This window comes from Protopterus annectens, chromosome 5.part0 (assembly GCF_019279795.1).
Source record: "Protopterus annectens isolate FY-2018-M chromosome 5.part0, PAN1.0, whole genome shotgun sequence".
Classification (NCBI taxonomy): Eukaryota; Metazoa; Chordata; order Ceratodontiformes; family Protopteridae; genus Protopterus; species Protopterus annectens.
This window is the reverse complement of record NC_056735.1, coordinates 1,636,468,078-1,636,488,295: the sequence shown is the minus strand read 5'-3', so window position 1 is coordinate 1,636,488,295 and position 20,218 is coordinate 1,636,468,078. Positions and strand designations below refer to the sequence as shown.

Here is a 20,218-nt window from a genome sequence, read left to right as displayed (position 1 = left end):
CTAAGAGTGCGTCTATTGAAAGAGGCACAGGCTGCACAGGCCGAGACGTCGTGGTCTGGGCCTAGGCAGGGTAGGCAGTAAGAGTGGAAATCCTTATGAGGTATTTGTTTCCCACAAGATAAACAATTATTAACTTTAACCGTTTGATCTGACATCGGCTGAGGCAAGAAAGAGTCCCCAACGAGGTACTTAGCTTTTTGAAGTCTTCGGTTAGCTGAAATCTTAGGAGCTGGCCGACCGGCACTTGCGAACTGCTTCTGCTTCGGGCACTGCGTGGCAAGAAAGACTGAGGAAAATGGCGTCAGCTGATGCTTTTATATCCCAGGCGCTCTGACGTCGGGATGGAGGCGACATCAGCCAACGCCGGACCCAGACTTTGGAATCCGGCCGACCGAGGGGCTGCCTGAGGCAGGACAACCCATATGTAAGGACTGAAAATGCATCCTTGAAGGACATTGAGATCTGAGTTATGTTAGGGGTTGGTGCATTATGGGTAAGGGGGGAGCTTGAGAGCTTTTTGGTGGCCATGAGCTAATATAACAGCCAAGTCAGATCAGATGACCAGATCCAAACCCAAGAGCTGAGGACAGAATGAAAATTGTCCAGATTTACATTTTCAACAAGTATGATAAGTCTGATCTGTAAAGGTCTGACAGTACCCGGAGTACCATGGACCTTGCATAGAGGTGTGGGTCCATGGCCTCTGTCAAAGGGGGAATGTTTTCTGTTTCATTAGGTATAACTTTCCGATAACTTACGGTTGTTAAAAGGCCAGAAAACCAAATATGTGCCTATGGGGGAACAGTGCTGATCAACCAGACCAGTCAGCCTTAAGGTCTTCAGGATGGGGTGGATGAGTGAATATCTTGCTCTGAGATAAGAGGTCCACACACTAAGGCACTGGTACAATCTCCATCCTATGCATGCTCAGTAGGAGAGTAAACTAATGTAGCCTTGGTTTAAAAAAAAAAAAAAAGACACTTGTGGTTTCCCTTCCTGTACCTCCTGTATTACCCAGAGTAGGATAGGTGTAAAGAAAGAGTCCTAGCCAATTGACCAAGAAGTTATCTGCTGTCCAGAACTCTGGGCTAGGTGTACTGTTGAAAACGTTTAAGTTTTGTCTTAAGAAGCAAAAACATAAAAGGGTCTTTTCTGGGTGCACACCACAAGTGGACCAAGTCCAGAAATTCATCTCTCTTCAACATTCATTTGTGAGGGCTTGCTTTTATTCACCTGATCGGCAAATTCTCCTGGGATGGAATACAAGATGTCCTTAGGGGTCTTACTTGATTCATGAGGCAAATATCAGGCTTCCAGGACCAGCCTGCACAAAAGGTAAGTGGGGATACCCCACTTGCTGAGGGGATCACGTGACTATTGTGCTGTATGTGATGATATCCAGGATCACTGGATGCAATACATGTCTTTTAATCTTTTACAGCAAAGTACAGCAGTCACTTCTCTGATGATTATGGCTGTTTTTTTTTTTCAGGTACCATAAAGTCTGTTTCCCTGAGTGTAGCCCCCCCCCCCCCCCCCTGCAATCTCAGAGTGTCCAGACCTGGTTAAAGTGTACCTGGTAAAGATTCTGCTGCTGAAATCAAGCATAACAGCTCTTTCATTTTACAAGACATTAAAGGAATATGACACTACATGGAAAGGGCACTAATACCATTTTCTCAACAGATACCACTGCAGCTTTCTCATGTGAAGCTTTGATCAGTGGGACAATCAGGTTTAAGGACTGCATGTAAACCACAATCCGGAGGTATTCTCTACCTGCAAACACATTCTGTTGTAGATGGAATTGAAATTTCTGTTTAGAAACAGCAAATTCTGAGAACCTATGTACCTTGGGTGAGCTCACCACTATCTCACAAACAGTCCCCAAGGAGCCTTTATTTTTTTGGGAAGGAAAGGAATGGATTTGGGGTTGGAAGACAGGAAATCAGTCAAGTCACAGTTGCTCCCTTGAGGTGCATCAGCCCAGAGGCTTTTGATCAGCTTGCAATTTTCTTCTGAAATGGCCTTCATTTTCCTTCAGCTGCTTCCCTTTACCCCCCCCCTGCTGTAGGGGCTACTCTTTAGTTGGTTAATTTCTAGTAATAAATAGTAGGTGGGGTGGGGGGTGACATGCCATTTCACTGACTGCAGAGTCTTCTTTTCTTCCTCCAGCTTCTTAAGCACTTCTCAGACTAGGTACCAAACTGCAGCTCCTTGTTTAATGGGTCATTAAGCAGATAAGAGTCTTCACATGCACTAGCAGGGTCTGTGTCTTCTGCTAAACATGTGCATAACCAGCAGCATATCCTCCACCCAGCATGATGCATCCAAAGCACATAAGACACAACTGACAGTGCGTTTGCCAAGCTGTAAGAAGTTTGACCCAAAGCATTTTATTTCTGAGGACTGCTGTAAGAAGTTTGACCCCAAGCATTTTATCTTTGAGAACTGTCATCTGACTCCCCCCCCCCCCTTTCGCCTTAGAAGAGGAGTGTCCCTTTAGTATTAGAGCAATTCACAGCCCTGAAAAGACAGGGTGGCAGAGATATGCACCTTCCCAACTGATGAAAATATTTTACTTTTCCTGGCAGCAGGGATGACATTCTTGAATGGAGACGCACAAGACTGATTGCTGTCCACAGGCACCATACCTGGATCAGCAGTTGGATTCTTGTGCATATACCTAAAGGAGTGCATGAACCCTTTAACATATGTTTAAAGGAATCCATGACTAGACAAAAGCAGTCAGGCTTCCTGGGACAAGGCATCTGAAAATCCAGTTCCAGTAACCTGCCAGTGAATGCATCCTCCAAGGCCTTAATAACTGGAAGAAAAGCAAAGGATATCAGGTCTGCTGATCTCTGAAGTTCTCTCTAACTTTTCTGGGCATCCAGTAATGACTACATTCCTACATTAAATCCTTCATTCTACTCAGGGTGTGCTCAAATGAGAAATCCTCTGGTGGGAAATAGGATAAAGCTGCCCTCAGTGTCTGACACACACACAAAAATGGTGAGGACACCTGCTCTGTGTAAGCCAGTTTGCCCACCTCAGTGGGAGATATTTCTCTTCCATTTTGTGGCTAGGAGAATTCCCATTATGGCTGACTTGTGAAAGGATGCATGTTCCTGTAAGAACATAAATTCCTATGTCAATCTCAAAGTCCAGTGAGGAGGCAGAAGGGCGCTCACCCAGCTCAAGTTTAGGAAAGATGGCAGAAATCCAATTTCTTGGAATCTTGGTTTTGAGCTTGGTGTATTGGCTACCTTTGATGTCTCTGTTCATGGATGGGGCACCAACAACTTCAATATAGCTGTTTAAAATCTTACCATAACCATAGATGTCCTTTTCTTCCATGTTGCAGTATTCTGCACCCTTGGGTCTCCTCCTCTTGCTACCCGAACGTCCGGCCAGTCACCAAAAGTTTTTAGTCACTGCAAGGTGCATGGGACGTCTGAAGTGGCCATAAAAGTGATGTCTGCACACACCAGACCTCAGAACTGGAGGGCAGGAGGTGCAGCACTCCTTTTAAGAACAACTTTGCTGGTAACCTGGAAGCCAGAGAAGGTTCCAGAGGCAGACAGGTGAGCCTTGATGGAGGAGTATGCTAATCCTGTCTGTAAGAGTTCACACAGGTATGATGGTACAAAGGGAACATCGCTCTGGAAAGGGTCCAACTGTCTCTGAAGACTCCATATGGAGAATCTTTTCCTAATGACTACATAACATCTCCTTGTATTAGGTTTCCTGGCCTCCTGCAGGACAGAGCACATCTTCATTGTATAGGTGTCTTCAAAGGATCAGAATTTTATCACCCACAGGGTGAGTTGTAGGGATTGCCAATGTGGGTGATTAGAAATCCCTTGTCCTGTGTGAAAAGGTCCACTTTGTGGAGTAAATGGTGGCGACTGCCCTTGGCTAAATGCAGAAGGAGGGGGAACCATTGCTGTCTTGGCCAAAAGGGGGTCACCAACAAGATTTTTGGTCTGTCCTGCTGAATCTTCAGTAGGACTTTCTGAATGAGAGGGAAGGGGAGAATGCATAGAGAAACATCCCCTTCCAAGAAATTGAAAAAGTGTACATTACCCTCACTAGGGGTTGGGCAGCTTGGTACAGAAGGAAGGAAGGAAGTTGTCTGTTCATGGGGAGAGGCAAACAAGTCTACTTGAGGTGCATTCCATTTGTGGACTAGATCCAGGAAAACATCCCTATGGAGCATCCATTTGTGGGACTGTGACATGAACCTGCTTATGGTGTCTGCCTGAGAGTTCTGTTCTGAAGGGATGTAAACAGCCTGAACGGAAGTGTTACTCCTGATTCGTGGCTAGTTCCTATACTAAGAGAGCTAGTCTGCATAGCAAGTAAGATTTTGTCCCCCCCCCATAACACAGAACTGTAATATTGTCTATGAATAGTTTTAGTGAGCCCTGTTTGAGTCTGGGCTGGAAGGCTTTTAGGGCCAGAAGAATTACTCTCATCTCTCTTACATTGATGTGCTCCATTTTTTATGTCTGGCCAGGGGCCCTTGTGATTTTAGGGGGCCCAAGGTTGCTCCCCACCCCTGGTCTGAGGTGTCTGTGTACATTTCCTGCATTTGCAGGGGTGTTGAAGGGGAAGGTGTGGATTGATGTTCATCTGATTCAACCACCAAAGAATCTCTTTCTTGAGATAGGGCAGAATAGGAATTTTGTACTCCACAGGATGAGAGTGTTGAGTCCAATTGGATCTTGGGTACCACTGAAGCTTCCTCATGTGAAGCCTTCCCAATGGTATCATTGGTATAGTGGAATCCATGTCGCCCAGGAGTTTGAGGTACTGCCTGGCGGTCATTTCTTTGGTCTGAAGAACATGGAGTAGGTAACTTTATTACATCTTCCACCTTCTGGGTGGTTAGGAATGCCTTCATGACATCTGTCCGAATCTTGCATTCTAGGAACTCTAGGTCCTGGGTGGGGTCAGGTTGGACTTGGGGTAGTAGATCTGGAAACCCGGAGCCTGCACAAGCGACAGGGTTGCCTGCAGGTGGAACTGGAGGGTTTCTCTGCAATCCGCATGGATAATTAGACGGTCTAGAAAGGGGAAAATCTGGATGCATTAAGTCCTGCAGAAGGCAATTACTGGTGCCAGGCACATAATAAAGACCCTTGTTGCTGTAGAAAGACCTTAGAGCAAGGCTGAGAATTGATAATGACAAGAGGCCACACAGAACCAAAGGTATCTCCTGAAACTGGGCCTTATGGGTATACGAAGGTAGGCATCCTTGATGTCCAAGGTGGACATGAATCCCTTGGGCAGTATCAGAGGGAACAGAGTTTGGAAGATGAGCATCCTGAAGGTGTCCACTAGTAGGAAAAGGTTTAGGTGAGAGAGGTCCAGGATTGGTCTCCAGGGTCCATCTTTTCTTGGGACTAGAAAGAGCCTGGAATAAAAGACTTTTCCTCTTTCTGTCAGTGGAAAAGGCTGGATGGTGCCTTGGGCCTTCAGGTTGCCCAAAACAGATGGAAAGATGGGGAGCTGCTCTTTGGGGGTGGGGGTGGGATGAGGAATACCATTCCCGGAAGGAGTAGTGATCCAAGCCATAAAATGCCCATGTTATATTCATGGGCAGAACCCACCTGTCTGTAGTGATGTGTCAGTGAGACACAGCCTTACTGACAGTGTTTCGGGGGGGGGGGGGGGGCTTCAAGAATGGCAGGGAGTCCACAGGCTACCTGCCCTGTCTTGAAACTGAAACTTTTGAACTGGGGGTTGTGTAGGTCTGGCAGGGGTGGATTGCTTCCTGCCAGATTTCCTAGACCTGGAAGTGGTAGTGGGAGCAGAGTGCTTCCTAATAAACTGCGTCTTGGGCGGGTAGTTCCTATGAAACTTGGGGATATATCAGACAAACATGTTTGAAGGTCTTGAAGTTCCTTCCCCTTTTATTGTAAAGTCTTAAATGAAAATGCTGTCATGGAGCCAAACAGAGCAGTGTTAACTGAAGGTGCATCAAGAAGCTTTGCCCGGACATCATCAGGTAGTGGCTGGAGTCTTAGCCACAAATACCTCCCGAGAACAGAAGCTGATGTAGCAGACTTTGCTGAAGCCTAAGCAGCATCATAGCTGCACCTAATAGTGTGTCTGGTGATCTGGGAGGTCGGTGATAGGACGCTGGACATTTCAGCTTTGGCCGGGGAATCAGGAATATCAGACAACTGTTTGGTTACTTTTTCTAGAAGAGCCAAGGCATATCTGGGCATATGGGTCGATAACTGACCACCCTGAAGGCCAAGGTAGACAATGAGTAGACCTTTTTGCCCAGATGTTCCATTACCTTGCTATCTTTGTCTGTAGGAAGGAGGGAAAAAAGCTTTATCAGCAGAGACTGAGATACGGCCTGGGTCCACTGCAGGGCATTTAACTAGAAATTTAGCAGTCTCTGACCCTTTGCAGAACTTATAAGGCCTACGGGAAAAGCAGGGGGCTGAGGGTCTGGGTTCAAGGAAGCTCCATTGAAAGCATCTAAGAATGCAGGCAGTAATGGAGGAATAGATGACAGAGCAGGGGAATCCATCTGGAGATGTTCACAGTATGTTTTTTGTACCTTTGCTATCTCTGATGACTCCCACTTAAACTGCTCCCTCATCTTAGCAATGGTCTCACCAAAAGCTGAGATCTTCGGCTGGGGATTCTGCGTCCGCAGACGCTCCCTCTGGGAAGGCACAGCCAAGAGGGGAGAGAGATTCCCCTGAAGAGGACTCAGAAGATTCTTCCTCCTCCTCCTCCACCTGACAGGAGTTTAATGCTTGGAACCTAGGACTCAACACATGAGGAGGGACTGGACAGGCTACAGAAGTAGTAGGCTTAAGGGCCATGAATGCATTGAACAGGCTTTGTGCGAAAGCCTGCCAATCTGGTTGGCTTTAAACACTAGGTGAGGTATGCTTCCTCTTTTCTTTAACGAAGGCCTAGCTAGCGTCTGGGCCGGAAAAGGCCTATGGATGGACAGCAGCGAGGTATGGAAGGGATCCGTCTGGTTGGCCAATGAAAGCCTGGGTTTCCCCCTCAGCATTGGAAGCAGACATCTGCAAGGCCTCCAAGGATGTGTCTTCCTCACAGGTTCTGCAGCTTCCAAACGGACACCCGCTATACCCGAATCGTTGGGAACTGATCATTCCTCCAGGCCAATGAGCACAGGATGAACATCAGGAGACGGAGGGGCAGCTATGGTATCAGGCCAGAGGCACTTAGCTATTTTCTTGGGTGGCTCAGCGGGCAGATTGGATGGCCACACCAAACCCAGTACTAACCGTTTAAGCTGTGGATTCTCTAAGTATATACTGAGGGTTTGCAGTCTGCTTCGCAGAGTTTTCAAGACGAAGGCCTGGCAAATGGGGGGGCTGGCCTTGTGGTCATGGGATAGTACTAAGCAAAAGAGGCAATACTCGTGGGTGTCTATGGAGAATCTGATGGCCACACTTGCACTTGCCCTTTCTGGATGACAAGAACAAAACACTAGAATGCAACGGCACAAAAGCAAAGGGTCCCCAATGGGGTACTTATCTGAAGGACTTTGATCCGCTGGCTTGTACGGCAGGAACAGATGACATTCAACTGGAGGCAGAGAAGATCTGACATCTGGTGTGTGCAGTTGTCACTTTTATGGCCCACGCTTGTCTAGCCACGTTAAACATCCCATGCACCTTGCAGTGACTACAAACTTTTGGAGACTGGCCGGACGTTTGGGTAGCAAGAGGAGGAGCCCCAAGAGTACAGAATACTGCAACATGTGAATAGAAGAACATCCAAAGACATACTGCCCTTGGTTATAAAAATATGGGAGAACACCTTGAACACTGGAGAAACTCTAATTACTGCTGGGTTGGATCCACCTTAAAATGGATAATCAAGCTGTCAAAAGATTGAGGGAGAAAACAAAAAAATCTTTAAAATTACCCTTAGGTTTAGTAGAAGAGAAGGGTGGCATTATAACAGCACTCTGGACTTCAGATAAAACACACTGCACATTTCCATTCTTAGTAAATATATTAAGGCGATCACCATGGTTGTACCAGAGGTTTACAAACTAATCTGCATGGGAAATACAGAGTCAATATATTGTGATTTTGGTCTACAAATCAGTGCAATGCTGCCACAATCTGCTTAAACCTGACTTCAGAAGGCAAACAAAATATTACTATTAAGGCAAAAGTAAACAAGAAACGTGAGCATAAAAGAAGAAAAAAAATACTTCTGCAAATCTTCAGAATTTAAATGCAAATTTTCACTGAATTAAATTTTTATTACTGCATGACTTAATAAAAGAACTAACCCATTTCCTCTGCTATTTTTTGTCGCTGAGACTTCTCCTTTACAGAAAAGACTATTCGCCTCTTTTCATCGTCGTCGTCACTAGCATCATGTTCATCTTCACGTACAAGACGCCCTTTGCTAACTTCCGGATCAACAGGAACATCGCCAAGTTCACGAGCCAGCTGTCGTTTCTTCCTAGCCGCATGAATAAAAGCAGCATCTGGGATTTCACCTACAAATATACGCAATTACTAAAAGCAATCTAGCATGTAAATTCAGTTAATTTACAAGAGTCTGTTAAGACACTATATTAAAAAGGCAGCCTTTTCACTGAAACGACCAACAAATTACTACAAACTGAAGTAAACATATCAGTAGAACAGTCAACATTTTAGCTCAACAATTCTAAACTATGTCTACTCCAAGATTACATAGGGCTTAAGTGATGATGATAGAAGTGCAATATAAACAAAGTGCTCGTCTTAAAACTTTTCATACCCAAGTATAATAATGGCATTTGAAACTTATCGAAGCAGTATCTCTTCAAGAAAAGAGACTCTTACAATAGTATCACAATACAATGCTCCTACTTTCAAATGCTATTCAATGACAGGGTGCGACTTTTTTGCAGTGAGATGCATCACTGGGACAAGTTTAATGGAAGACCATTACTGTTGCTACTCTGCAGTCGGGGCACGCTTCTCACGAAAAGGACTTACAACTACACTAAGAACATACCATAACTGGAGACGTTTCAGGTCATATACAGTGGCAGACCTAGTCAAGGGGATGAAGCATCTGCAAATAGTCTAGGTTGCTCCAATGGATATACGAGGGACATCTAGAAAACCATCTTCACAACCTTCTTGACCTGGTTGTCCAAGAAGCTTGCCCCAGGCAACACAGCATGGGTGGAAGTCAAAAAAGAAGGGGGTTATTCTCTTGTCCAGAATGCCAGGAACAAGGGCTCAATCTTCCCATCAAGGAATTATGCAGGGATACTTGGGCACAAGGCAATAAAGGGCACTCCCTGCAACCTGGCATGCCTGAAAAGTAAGAGAAGGGAAGGGGGGGGGGTCACAGATTGCAAAAATGAATGCACTCAAACATCTACAGTTACTCCATGCTCATAACACATCCATTTTATGCTAATCATTCCATTCACTTTCGCAGCTCTATTTAACAGATGGCTCTCAGAGCACTTCACCAAAGGGTGATTGGCCCTGACAAAGTCCACAACGAAAGCAAACCTTGCAGCACAGCAGAAGTAAACACACCCTGTCACAGGTTGCAGCCACAAAGTTATCATGCTATAAAAAGGTGTGAACTGAAGAACAAGTAGCTAACTCCTAAACTGAGTTGGAAACACAGTTCTAAGGAATGTTGCTGCAGCTCTAGATAAATGGGCTTTTGCATGCCCTGGCACTGGCTTTCCAGAAACAGACCAAAACTCATAGGTTCTCTCGCCTTTTCTTTTGCAAGTGACAGGAAACTATAGCTGTGTAAGTAAACTAAACATCATAAGAAGTTATGTACTCACCATAACGTTCCATCTGAGTAGGTATCTTCATTTGTCTGCAACCTGTGGGATACGGATCCGATCTCGGATCCGAGCCGGCAACTTCTATCATAGCATAGATCCGAGCTCCTAGCTCCTCCCCCTTACCCATAATCCCCTGCCTGACCTCAGATCAAGTTTGCCCCATAGTACAACAGATAAAAGGTGTCCCAATGGGAACATATGCTAATAACACAAGAACGATCATATCGGTCAGGGGGAAGGAGGGGGGATGGTTGCAGACAAATGAAGATACCTACTCAGATGGAACGTTATGGTGAGTACATAACTTCTTAATCTGAAGTAGGAACTTCATTTGTCAGCAACCTGTGGGACAGAGTCCCCAGCTACCCAAGTCTTGGGTGGCCTTCATGGAAGGATATTCCGGAGCACCGCAGAGCCAAAGGACGCTCTACCTTGGGAAACAACATCTATTTTATAATGGCTGATAAAGGTGTGAGATGAAGCCCAAGTGGCTGCGGAACAAATGTCATCCAGTGGAACCCTAGCTTGAAAGGCCGCAGAAGTGGCAACGGCCCTAGTAGAATGAGCATGGATTCCTTGAGGTGCAGGCCTCCCCAAGCTCTGATATGCTAAAAGAATACAACTCGAGATCCATTGAGAGAGAGAAACCTTAGAAACTGATTTTCCGAAATTACTTTTGGCAAAGGAGATAAAAACAACTGATCGGATTGCCTATGATCAGCAGTTCTATGGATATAAAAATGTAGCTGCCTGTGTACGTCCAAGGAATGTAGTTTGTACTCTCCTTTGTTATGAAAGTTGGGGAAAAACACTGGGAGATTGATGGATTGATTGATGTTCGCTTCTGAAGATACCTTAGGTAGAAAGGACGGGTTGATTCTGAGGTAAACCCTATCCGGGTGAAAAAAGAGATATGGTGGTTTGACACAAAGGGCTTGCAATTCCGATACCCTTTTGGCTGAAGTTATGGCCACCAAAAAGGCTGTCTTCCAAAAGAGAAATTTGAGATCAACCGTGGCCGCCGGTTCGAATGGGGGACCAGTCAAGGCCTGCAAGACTAAGGATAAATACCATGGAGGTACCACCTCTTTAACTGGAGGCCAAAGGAGGAAGGTACCCTTGAGGAAGGTCTTACACAGTTTGGAAGTGATAAGAGGACCAGACTCTTGCCCACATGGTAGTATGAGATTGCTGCCGGTTGTACCTTGACTGTGGAAGAACTAGCCCCCTGGTGAAAGAGAGGTTAGAAAATCTAGAATCGATGATATCGGGGCTGTAAAAGGGTCTAAACGACGGTGTTCTGCCCAAATGGTGAAGCGTTTCCACTTACTCCGATAAACCTTCCTGGTGGAAGGCTTGTGAGCTGCTACAAGAATGGCTTTGACTGGTGATGAGATCCCGGGAGTCCTTATGAGGAGTGGAACTGGAGCAACCAAGCCGTCAGCTTGAGGTTGACCAGGTTCGGAGTCGGAAGACCGAGAGGATGAGAGATGAGATCCGGAAACGGATCCAGAATCCATGGTGGATACACTAGGTGAGACCATAGGTAAGGGAACCACGTCTGGCGAGGCCATAATGGGGCAATGAGGATCATTTTGCTCCTCAGCTGCCTGGCTTTCTGTAATAATTTCAACATCAGGGGAAGAGGAGGGTAAGCATAAAGCAGACTGGGAGGCCAAGCATGAACTAGAGAGTCTCTCGGGGACTCCCCCGGAGGGGGGATCAAAGCAAAGTAATTGTTGCTTTTCGTGTTTGAAGGAGAGGCAAAAAGATCGCAACAAGGTCGGCCCCATCGGGCAAATACTTGCTCTGTGACTCGGTGGTTGAGAGACCACTCGTAAGGAGTCAGGATAGTACGACTAAGCCTGTCCGCTAGAATGTTGGACCGTCCCGGAATGTGCGTTGCTATGAGAAAGTGGTTGGTGGAAATCGCCCACTCCCACACTCTCATGGCATCACGGCAAAGGGGGTAAGAACTGGTTCTCCCCTGTTTGTTGATGTACCAGACTACCGACATGTTGTCTGTCTGTACCGCAATTGTCCCTACTGGAAGAGAGTTGTGTAGTGCCTGCAACGTCAAAAGCTCTGCTCTCATCTCTAGGACGTTGATATGCAAAGAGGTCTCTACGTCGTTCCATGTGCCTTGGACTGTCCTGCATGAAAAATGTCCCCCCCCCCCCCAAGCGAGAAGCGTCCGTGGTCACTGTGTCGACTGGTGGAGGTAGTGAGAAGGGACGTCCCGTGTGGAGGTTGGGAGACTGGAGCCACCACAGGAGCGATTTTCTGCAAAACTTGCTTAAGGAAATGGGGTGAGACAGAGGGTTGCAAGACAGGGACCATTGTACCTAGAGGGTCCACTGTAGAACCCTCATGTTCAACCGGGCCAATGGCAGCAGAGGGATTGCAGCCGCCATAGATCCTAGGGCCCTCAGAATCAATTCCGCCGAAGGAGTTTGCAGTTGAAGAATGGCCTGCACGTGTAACATCAGGTTCCGAAGCAGATCTGGAGTCAAGAACGCAAGCATCTGTCTGGAATCCAGTCTTGCCCCTATAAAATCCAGCATCTGTGTAGGGATGAGAGAGGATTTGGTCATGTTGATGGTTAATCCTAATAGTGGAGCCAGACCAAGAAAATAGTCCCTGCATGAACAAAGTAGATGCCTTGTTGGGGCTGTGAGGAGCCAGTCGTCCAGGTATGGAAAGACCTGAATTCCCTGGAGTCTCAGGTGGGCCGCTACTACCGCTAGGACCTTGGTGAACACCCTGGGGGCTGAGGTGAGACCGAAGGGGGGGACCCTGAATTGAAAGTGACTGGCTCCCAACCGGAAGCGGAGGAACTTCCTGGAATGCCTGTCCACTAGAATATGATAGTACGCATCCTTGAGGTCTATAGAGCACATCCAGTCATCCTCCCGCAATAAGGGGAGGACGGATTGCAACGTGACCATTCTGAACTTTTCTTTGGGTACCGCCAGGTTTAGGAGAGAGGTCGAGGATGGACCTCAAGTCCCCCGTCTTTTTTGGCACCAGAAAGAACCTGGAGTAAAACCCTGATCCGACTTGATCTGGGGGGACGGGCTGGATGGCTCTTTTTTGTAGAAGGCTCTTTTTTGTAGAAGCTGCTGAATTTCTGCAGCGGCCGCCTTCTTTTGACTGGGTGGGACGTCGGGAAGGCTTCTGATTCTGGGGTTGACTATGAAGGGAATTTGGTAACCTCTGGATATAATACGAAGCACCCAGCGATCTGTTGTTATGGACTCCCATTTTGCCAGGTGCTTCGAAAAACGCCCCCCCGACTGCCTCCAGAGTGGAACTTCCTGGAACGCCTGTCCACTAGAATGTGATAGTACGCAGCAGCTGGAGAGGCCACAAAAGTTCCTCACCAAAAGGATAAAGGGTCTCAAACATCTGTCCTATGCTGCTGAAGAAAGAACTCCAGCTCTATTCTATTCCTTACACACTGCTTGGCTCAGAGGTGACCTTTGCCTAACATACAAGGCCATGTCAGATGATTTGATGAATGCTTCACCTCAAAAATCTAGATCCGCTAGAGCCACAAGGCGGCAGACGGGGGCTCGATCACTCGCTATTAATAGTTAGTGGATAGATTCATCACCCAAATAGATCCATCACCCAAAGACTCTATGCTTAAAATCGAATCCGTGAGGCAGGAGCAGGAAGACCTGGCTGGCCTTGTTCAAGAGAAATCTTGATCAATGGATACCCCAGGCAGACAGGAGGACAGGAGCTTGTGTCACTGGGCAGTCAAATAACAGCAAATAATGGGTATATGTTCCCTATTTCTAAGGGGGTGGCGAAGCCACCTAAGCTATATAGGGCCCTTGTACAATGCCCCTAAGCCCCTAACTAAAAGAGCAGTTGGGAAACCCCTCAGGGGTTCTGCGTGGGCCTCTCAGAGAAAGGTTCTCTGGACCAAAAATTCCTCGGACCCCCTCTGCCTCTGGGGCGGCGTCCTCCCTGTCCTCCTCTGCCACGAGAGGACTGGTTGTCCTGAGCAGACTGACATTGATGCGATTTTCAGAAACACATCATCTTCTGACCCTTTTGGTTCTTGGAAAAGGACCTCTGGGGCACAGAGAAGCGGACTCCGACGGCAGACAAGGTCTTCCCGTCTTTCTCGCTCTGGACAAGAGTGTCGCGAATGGTTTTGCCAAACAGTGCAGAACCATCAAAAGGGGCATTCACGAATGACGCCTTAAAGGGTTCCGAGAAGTCACAGTGACGGAGCCAGGCCTGTCTCCTTATGACAAGCCCAACTCCGCCTGCTCTAGCGGCTCCCTCTGTAGCATGAGACAACAGCCGCATAGAGGTATTTGAGATAGAGCGGAGGGTGGCCATTCGGGAAGAGTACAAACCCTTGTTTCCCTCCGACATAGACCCCGGGGGGGAAGCAGCGTATTCCTTAATTAGATCCCGCTGCATCCGAATAACATGCCCCATGTAGTTCAAGGCCCTCGTAGAGAAGGTCGCTGAACTGAAGGCCGCTTCCCAAGACAGTCCATCGCGCGAGACTCCTTGCTCGGAGGATGAACCGTGGGGCTCTCCTGAGCCAACTTTTTCTTGGTGGCTGCAGCCACCAACATGGCATCCACAGGGGGACCTCTGCTCCAATGTGATCTCTCTGCAGGGGGGCTCAAAATTTTGTCTGGACGCTTGGGATCGGCTCTACGGTGTCCGGTTCCTTCTAAGCCCTAGAGGATATGAGATCCACCAGGGGGTCGGGTGGAGGGGACACCCAAGAGGTAGATGGTCCTGCCTCAAACGCCTCAAGGAATATGGACTAGTCAGAGGAAGCCTTGGGGGCAGACCACCCACCCCTGATTTTGAGCATTTCCATGATGTCTCCAAAGGAGACATTCTCGGGGGGTGATCTAGGGGAGCCTTCCCCTTCATCCAAGTCAGTTTCTTCTGTGAGACTCTCAGGGGAGTCCATGTGCCTCCTTTTGCACTTTGCCTTGTGGGGAATCTCCTCGGGGGGGGGGGGCTGTCCGAGGTCCTCACGGGGTGTATCCTGTTCCACTGGAACTCCTAAAGGCGCTGAGGCAGGCTGCCCCGAGGGCCGGGTGAGGGGAGCCAGGACCAGATGAGACGGAGTGCGGAAGAGAGCCGGAGGCCTGGAAGCACTCAACAGTGCCCTCTCCACCGCAATGAAAGCAGAGAGGGAGCCGCTCTCTGACGGATCCGAAGGACCAGTGTGCTCCGACCGGGATGGAGCCGAAAGCACACCGAACCCTCGGATCTGAAACTTGGCCCACGGCTCCGAGAGTCGGATCCGACAAACTCGAGGGAAAAGTCGGAGCCGACGTGCCCAGCACGGTCGGTTCCAACCTATCCCCGGATCCAAAGTGGATCGGCTCCGAGCCCGGAATGCGGATCGGAGAAGGAGCTATAGGAGCGAAAAAAGGGGTCGAGCTCCCCCCCAGAGGGGGGGGGGGGGGAGCAAGAGCACTCCCATCTGCATTTGGGCCTGGATGAATCTCCTCATCATCCGGTCCATGTCCGCATCAGAAATGCTAAAAGTGGACCTCGACGAGCCCACTGAGGCAGACCTGGAGTGTCGCATCGATGACCTCGACATTGACCGGATCACCTCCACCTCGGGTCCTGGGGAGAAACAAGGGGATCGGATCCGGGGAGGAGGAGATCGAGAAGACTTGGACGGGGAAGCCCTCTTGGCTTGGAATTAGCTCTCGAGCTTTAGTATTGGCCGAATCGGAGCTGAGGATCGGCTCTGAACCCATCCAGCAAGAATGAAGGCGAGAGTTGGATTCCCAAGTGTGGTGCATGCGGCACAGTTGATCAGAGGTTGGATCCATAACCCATAAGCTGAGGAAGAATGAAAAGGACATCATCACATCATGATCCTGAGAAGGAACCAGGACTAATTTCTGAAAGTTTATGGTAAACCCCAGGTTTTGTAACAGACAAACACTAAACCGCAGGTGGTGAATCAAAGCCTCAGGAGGACAAAGCCTCAATGAGTAGGTTGTCTAGATAAGGAAAGATATGAACCCCCCCCCCCCTTCAGCCTGAAAAAAGGCAATGGACAAGAGCAAGGCATCTGGTGAATGCCCCTGGGGTAGTAGAGGTGCTAAAAGACAAAGCAGAGAACTGAAAATTCAAGGAAGAAACAGAGAAACATTAAAACTTCCTGAAAAGAGGATGAATGGGGATGTGGAGATAGGTATCCTCGAGGTCCAGGGATACCAAGAAGGCCTGGGGTTGAAAAAGAGGGAACATGGTTTAAAAGGTCAGCATCTGAAAGGAAGGAACCCTTCAGACAACTGTTGAGCTGAGAAAGGCCCAGAATGGGTCTCCAGGTGCCTTCCTTCCCAGGACGCAGTCACATCCTGGAATAAAACCCTTTCCCATCCTCAACAGGGGGCACATCTTGAATGGTGCCCTGAGCCAAAAGGCCCTGAAGCAGTTCTGGGAAGAAAGGAAACTTCCAGAGGGGGCTGAGGGATACCCAGAAAAGGAAGAAGGGATTTTCATACCAGGAAATATCCCTAGGTGGATGATGGATAAAAACCCAAGTGTCTTGAGTGACCCTTAACCAACTGGAGAGGGACACGGGAAGATGAAGGGATAAGGAAACCTGACCTAGGAAAAGGGGAAGCAAACTGTCAGAACCGGGCTTGTCTTGAAAAGGAGGCTTCTAAGATGTAGGAGTCCAAGCAGACTTAGCAAGGGTTACACATCTAGAAACCTTTTTACGCTTGGGAGGGCAAGCCTGCCTGCGTACAAAAGCAGATTTGGATGAATAATTCCTTTGGAATTTAGGGACAGGAGAAAATGTTTCAATTCCTGCATGGTCTTGTTTTTATCCAAGAGGAACTTAAAGCTCAGCAGCAGCAGAGGAACCAACAAGGTTCTTATTATCAAGAGAAGCATCAAACAATTCTGCCTTAATATAATCAGGCAAGGGCTGGAGGCAAATCCAACAGTAATGTCTCAAAACATTACCGAATGCAGCAGCTCTAGAGGGAGTATCAGCTGCATCATAGCTACATTTAACAGAGGGGTAAGCCACTTGAGAGGCAGAACCCATTAATGAAAGGGCTGAGACCTTCCATCCTGAATCAGAGAGGTTAGAAACTGTCAGAGAAGCTTCAGAAAGAAGGGCTAAAACAAACCTAGTCATATGAGAGTATGGTAATTAATAGCCCTAAAGAGCCAAGGTGGCAGCAGTTTATACCTTTTTGCCTAGACATTCTATGGTTCTACTGCCTCTATCAGAAGAATGCAGTCTGGTGGATGGCAAAAGTTTAGAAGGTTTGCCAAAAGAGACTGACACTACAGTAGGATCAGCATCTTAAAAACTTACAATCGTCAGGCACCCTGTTGAATCTGTCAGGTTTCTTAGGGGCTGAAGGTTGAGAATCAGGGGCAACCGAGGCCGCTGAAAAGGTGTCTAAGAGGGCAGTAAAGACCAGAGACACAGCAGAGGGTTTGGGAGATTCCATCTGGGGGAGCGCATAATACATCTTTTGAATATCAGAAACCCAAGAATAGTCACATTTGAAATACTCCACCTTACAAGAAATAGTAAACCCAAAGAAGAGTTCTTCTAAAAGAGAGGCTGGACTAAGAGAATCTTCCTCCTATGACCCATAATCCAAGGGTAAAGGGATTTGAGAAGGATATGCCAAAGACTCTTCCCCAGAATCCAAATACACCCTCCTGCATGCTGGTTCTCTTAAGTAGAGGACCAGGGAGGAGAAGGTACAGAAACTCCTTGAGGAGGCTTTAAGGGCATTAAGGAATTAAACATTCCCTGGGTAAAATCCTGACATTCATGTTGGTGATCTTTAACAGCATCAGAAATATGCTTGTTTTTTTCTTCTGAGGAACATCTGCCTGAAAATCCCTAGAAGGTTCGGACCCTTGCGACACTCAACCAATGTAGTAGGAATCTCTTCCAAAACTAGAATTTGCTGTATCCCCCAGGTCCCAACAGACATAATCAGCTGAGGTTCTCCATCAAAGCCTCAGAGGACATGCAAGAGGTCGGATCCATACTAGCATCCAGAGCTGCAGCAGAGGAATCACAGAAAACAACTATATCATCCTCCGGGCTTTCACTAGCCTCGAGAGAAAAGTACAGTTTTGTACCTACCATAAATGTAGATGTCCGAGAGGTATGCATCTGCAGTCCTAACATAAGGGTTGTCCTGCCTTCTGGGTCTGGCCTCGGCTGATGTCGCACTTCACCCGACGTCATAGCTGCTGTCAATTGGGTATAAAGGCATCAGCCGACGCCATTTTCCTCAGTGTTCTTGCCCCAGATGCCAGGTGCCCTCTAGGAAGGCTAAATTTGGATAAATGCAAATGATTCCAAACAGTAGAGAGCAAACAAAAATAGACATGTATATACATATATACAAACAAATACACCATAATAGATTCCCCCAGCTAGCTACAAGATGGGCAAATACCCTAGGAGTACCACAGAGGGGAAGGAGGGTGGGTAATCCTGACTGCAGATGCATACCTCTCGGACATCTACATTTATGGTAGGTAAAAAACTGTACTATGTCCTTCAAGGATGCATCTGCAGTCCTAACATATGGGTAGAATACCATAGCCAAACTGGGGGAGGAGGCACTAAGATGATTATGGTGTAGCTAAGATCCCTTGCAAAACAGTGGCAAAACCTGCTCGGGATCTGGAGTATAAAGGCAGATTATAATGCTTGGTAAATGTATGCACGGAGCTCCAAGTAGCAGCCTCTAAAATGTCTTTGGTAGCCACTCCTCGTAAGAAAGCTGTAGTAGTGGCTGTAGCCCTTGTGGAGTGAGGTCTGATGTTTTCTGGAGTTGTCTTTCCATGAAAAGAATCTAATGCAATTTCCTATCCATTTTGAGATTGTCTGTTTTGAAATTGCTTTTCCTTCCATTCCTGTTGCATATGCTACCAGAAGCTGGTCAGTTTTTCTACTGTTCTTGGTTTTGTCCAGATAGTAGCACAATTGCCTGTGTACATCCAAGGTATGTAGTAGCCTTTCCCCCCTGTTCTGTGGGTTGGGGAAGAATGTTGGTAGGTGGATTGCTTGGTTCAAAGATACCCTGGAGACCACCTTTGGCATAAAAGTAGGGTTAGTTCTCAAGGACACTCTATCCTGATGGAAGATAAGGAAGGGCTGTACTGCCATTAATGCCTGTAATTCAGAAACCCTTCTTGCTGAAGTGATTGCAAGCAGGAAAGCAGTTTTCCAAGATAAGAACTGTAATTCTGCTGTTGCTGCTGGTTCAAAAGGGGGAAGTGTTAACTTTTCTAGCACAAAGTTAAGGTCCCATGTAGGCAAAGGTGGCTTCCTTGGAGGCTTTACATTTTTAATTCCTCTCAGAAACTGCCTGAGTAGAGGATGAGAGAAGACTGGAGGATCCATGTTGTATTCTGCTGAAATTGCTGATGCATGAATCTTAATGGAGGAGTAAGACAGGCCATTGTGGAAAAGTTCTGCTAAATATTCCAGGATGTTAGCTATGTTTGCTAATGATACATTTTCTCCTTTGCTGCACTCCAAATGAGGTATCTTTTCCATTTGGCTGAATAAGTCTTCCTTGTGGAGGGTCTGCGAGCCTCCAGGATAATGTCTTTAACCCTCTGAGATAAATCTGGGTTATTTTGTTTTATGTAATATTCCAAGCAGCTAGCTGCAGTGTTTTCAAGTTTGGATGCAGGATCTTGAAGTTGTTCTGTGTTAGCAGTAAAGGAACTAGAGGTAGAGGCCATGCGTGTGCCCGAGACATACTCCTCAGTAGCGGGTACCAATGTTGCCTCGGCCAGTCTGGAGCTATCAGGATGATCCTTGGGTGATCTTCTTTGATCTTCAGTAGCACTTTGTGCATCAAAGGAAGAGGTGGGAATGCATATGCTGTCAGGTTTTCCCAACTGAAGGATAGGGAGTCCACCTTCCAAGCAAGTGGGTGGTATGTCCTTGTGCAGAATTTCCTCAATTGGTGATTGTGTGGGGGATGCGAACAGGTCTATTTCTGGTAGCCCCCATTTCTTTGTAATGGATTTGAAGATGTCTGGATGCAGCATCCATTCGTGGGCATCCGTGGTAGTTCTGCTTAAGGTGTCTGCTAGTATATTTTCTTTTCCTGGCACAAATATGGCCTGGAGCTGAATGTTGAGGTTCAGGGCCACATTCCACAGGTCCATTGCCATCCGGCATAGAGGATATGAGTGTGTGCCTCCCTGTTTGTTGATATACCACATGACTGTGGTGTTGTCCGTCCTTATCAGCAAATGACCCTGTTGAAGAAACGGTCTGAATGTCTGAATTGCCTGTTTCACTGCCAGCATCTCTTTTTGATTTATGTGTAGGTTCAGCTGGTCTTGTGTCCATAGGCC

General features: G+C 47.3%; 1 protein-coding gene across 1 annotated transcript in view; it reads right to left on the bottom strand.

Annotated features, from left to right (window-relative positions):
- Window positions 1-20,218, bottom strand: part of PAXBP1 (PAX3 and PAX7 binding protein 1) — a 1,009,737-nt gene that overhangs the window by 787,259 nt on the left and 202,260 nt on the right. The window contains exon 6 of the mRNA XM_044072024.1: window positions 8,312-8,524. Within this exon, the coding sequence (XP_043927959.1) occupies window positions 8,312-8,524 (213 nt within the window). The remainder of the gene's footprint in view (window positions 1-8,311; window positions 8,525-20,218) is intronic.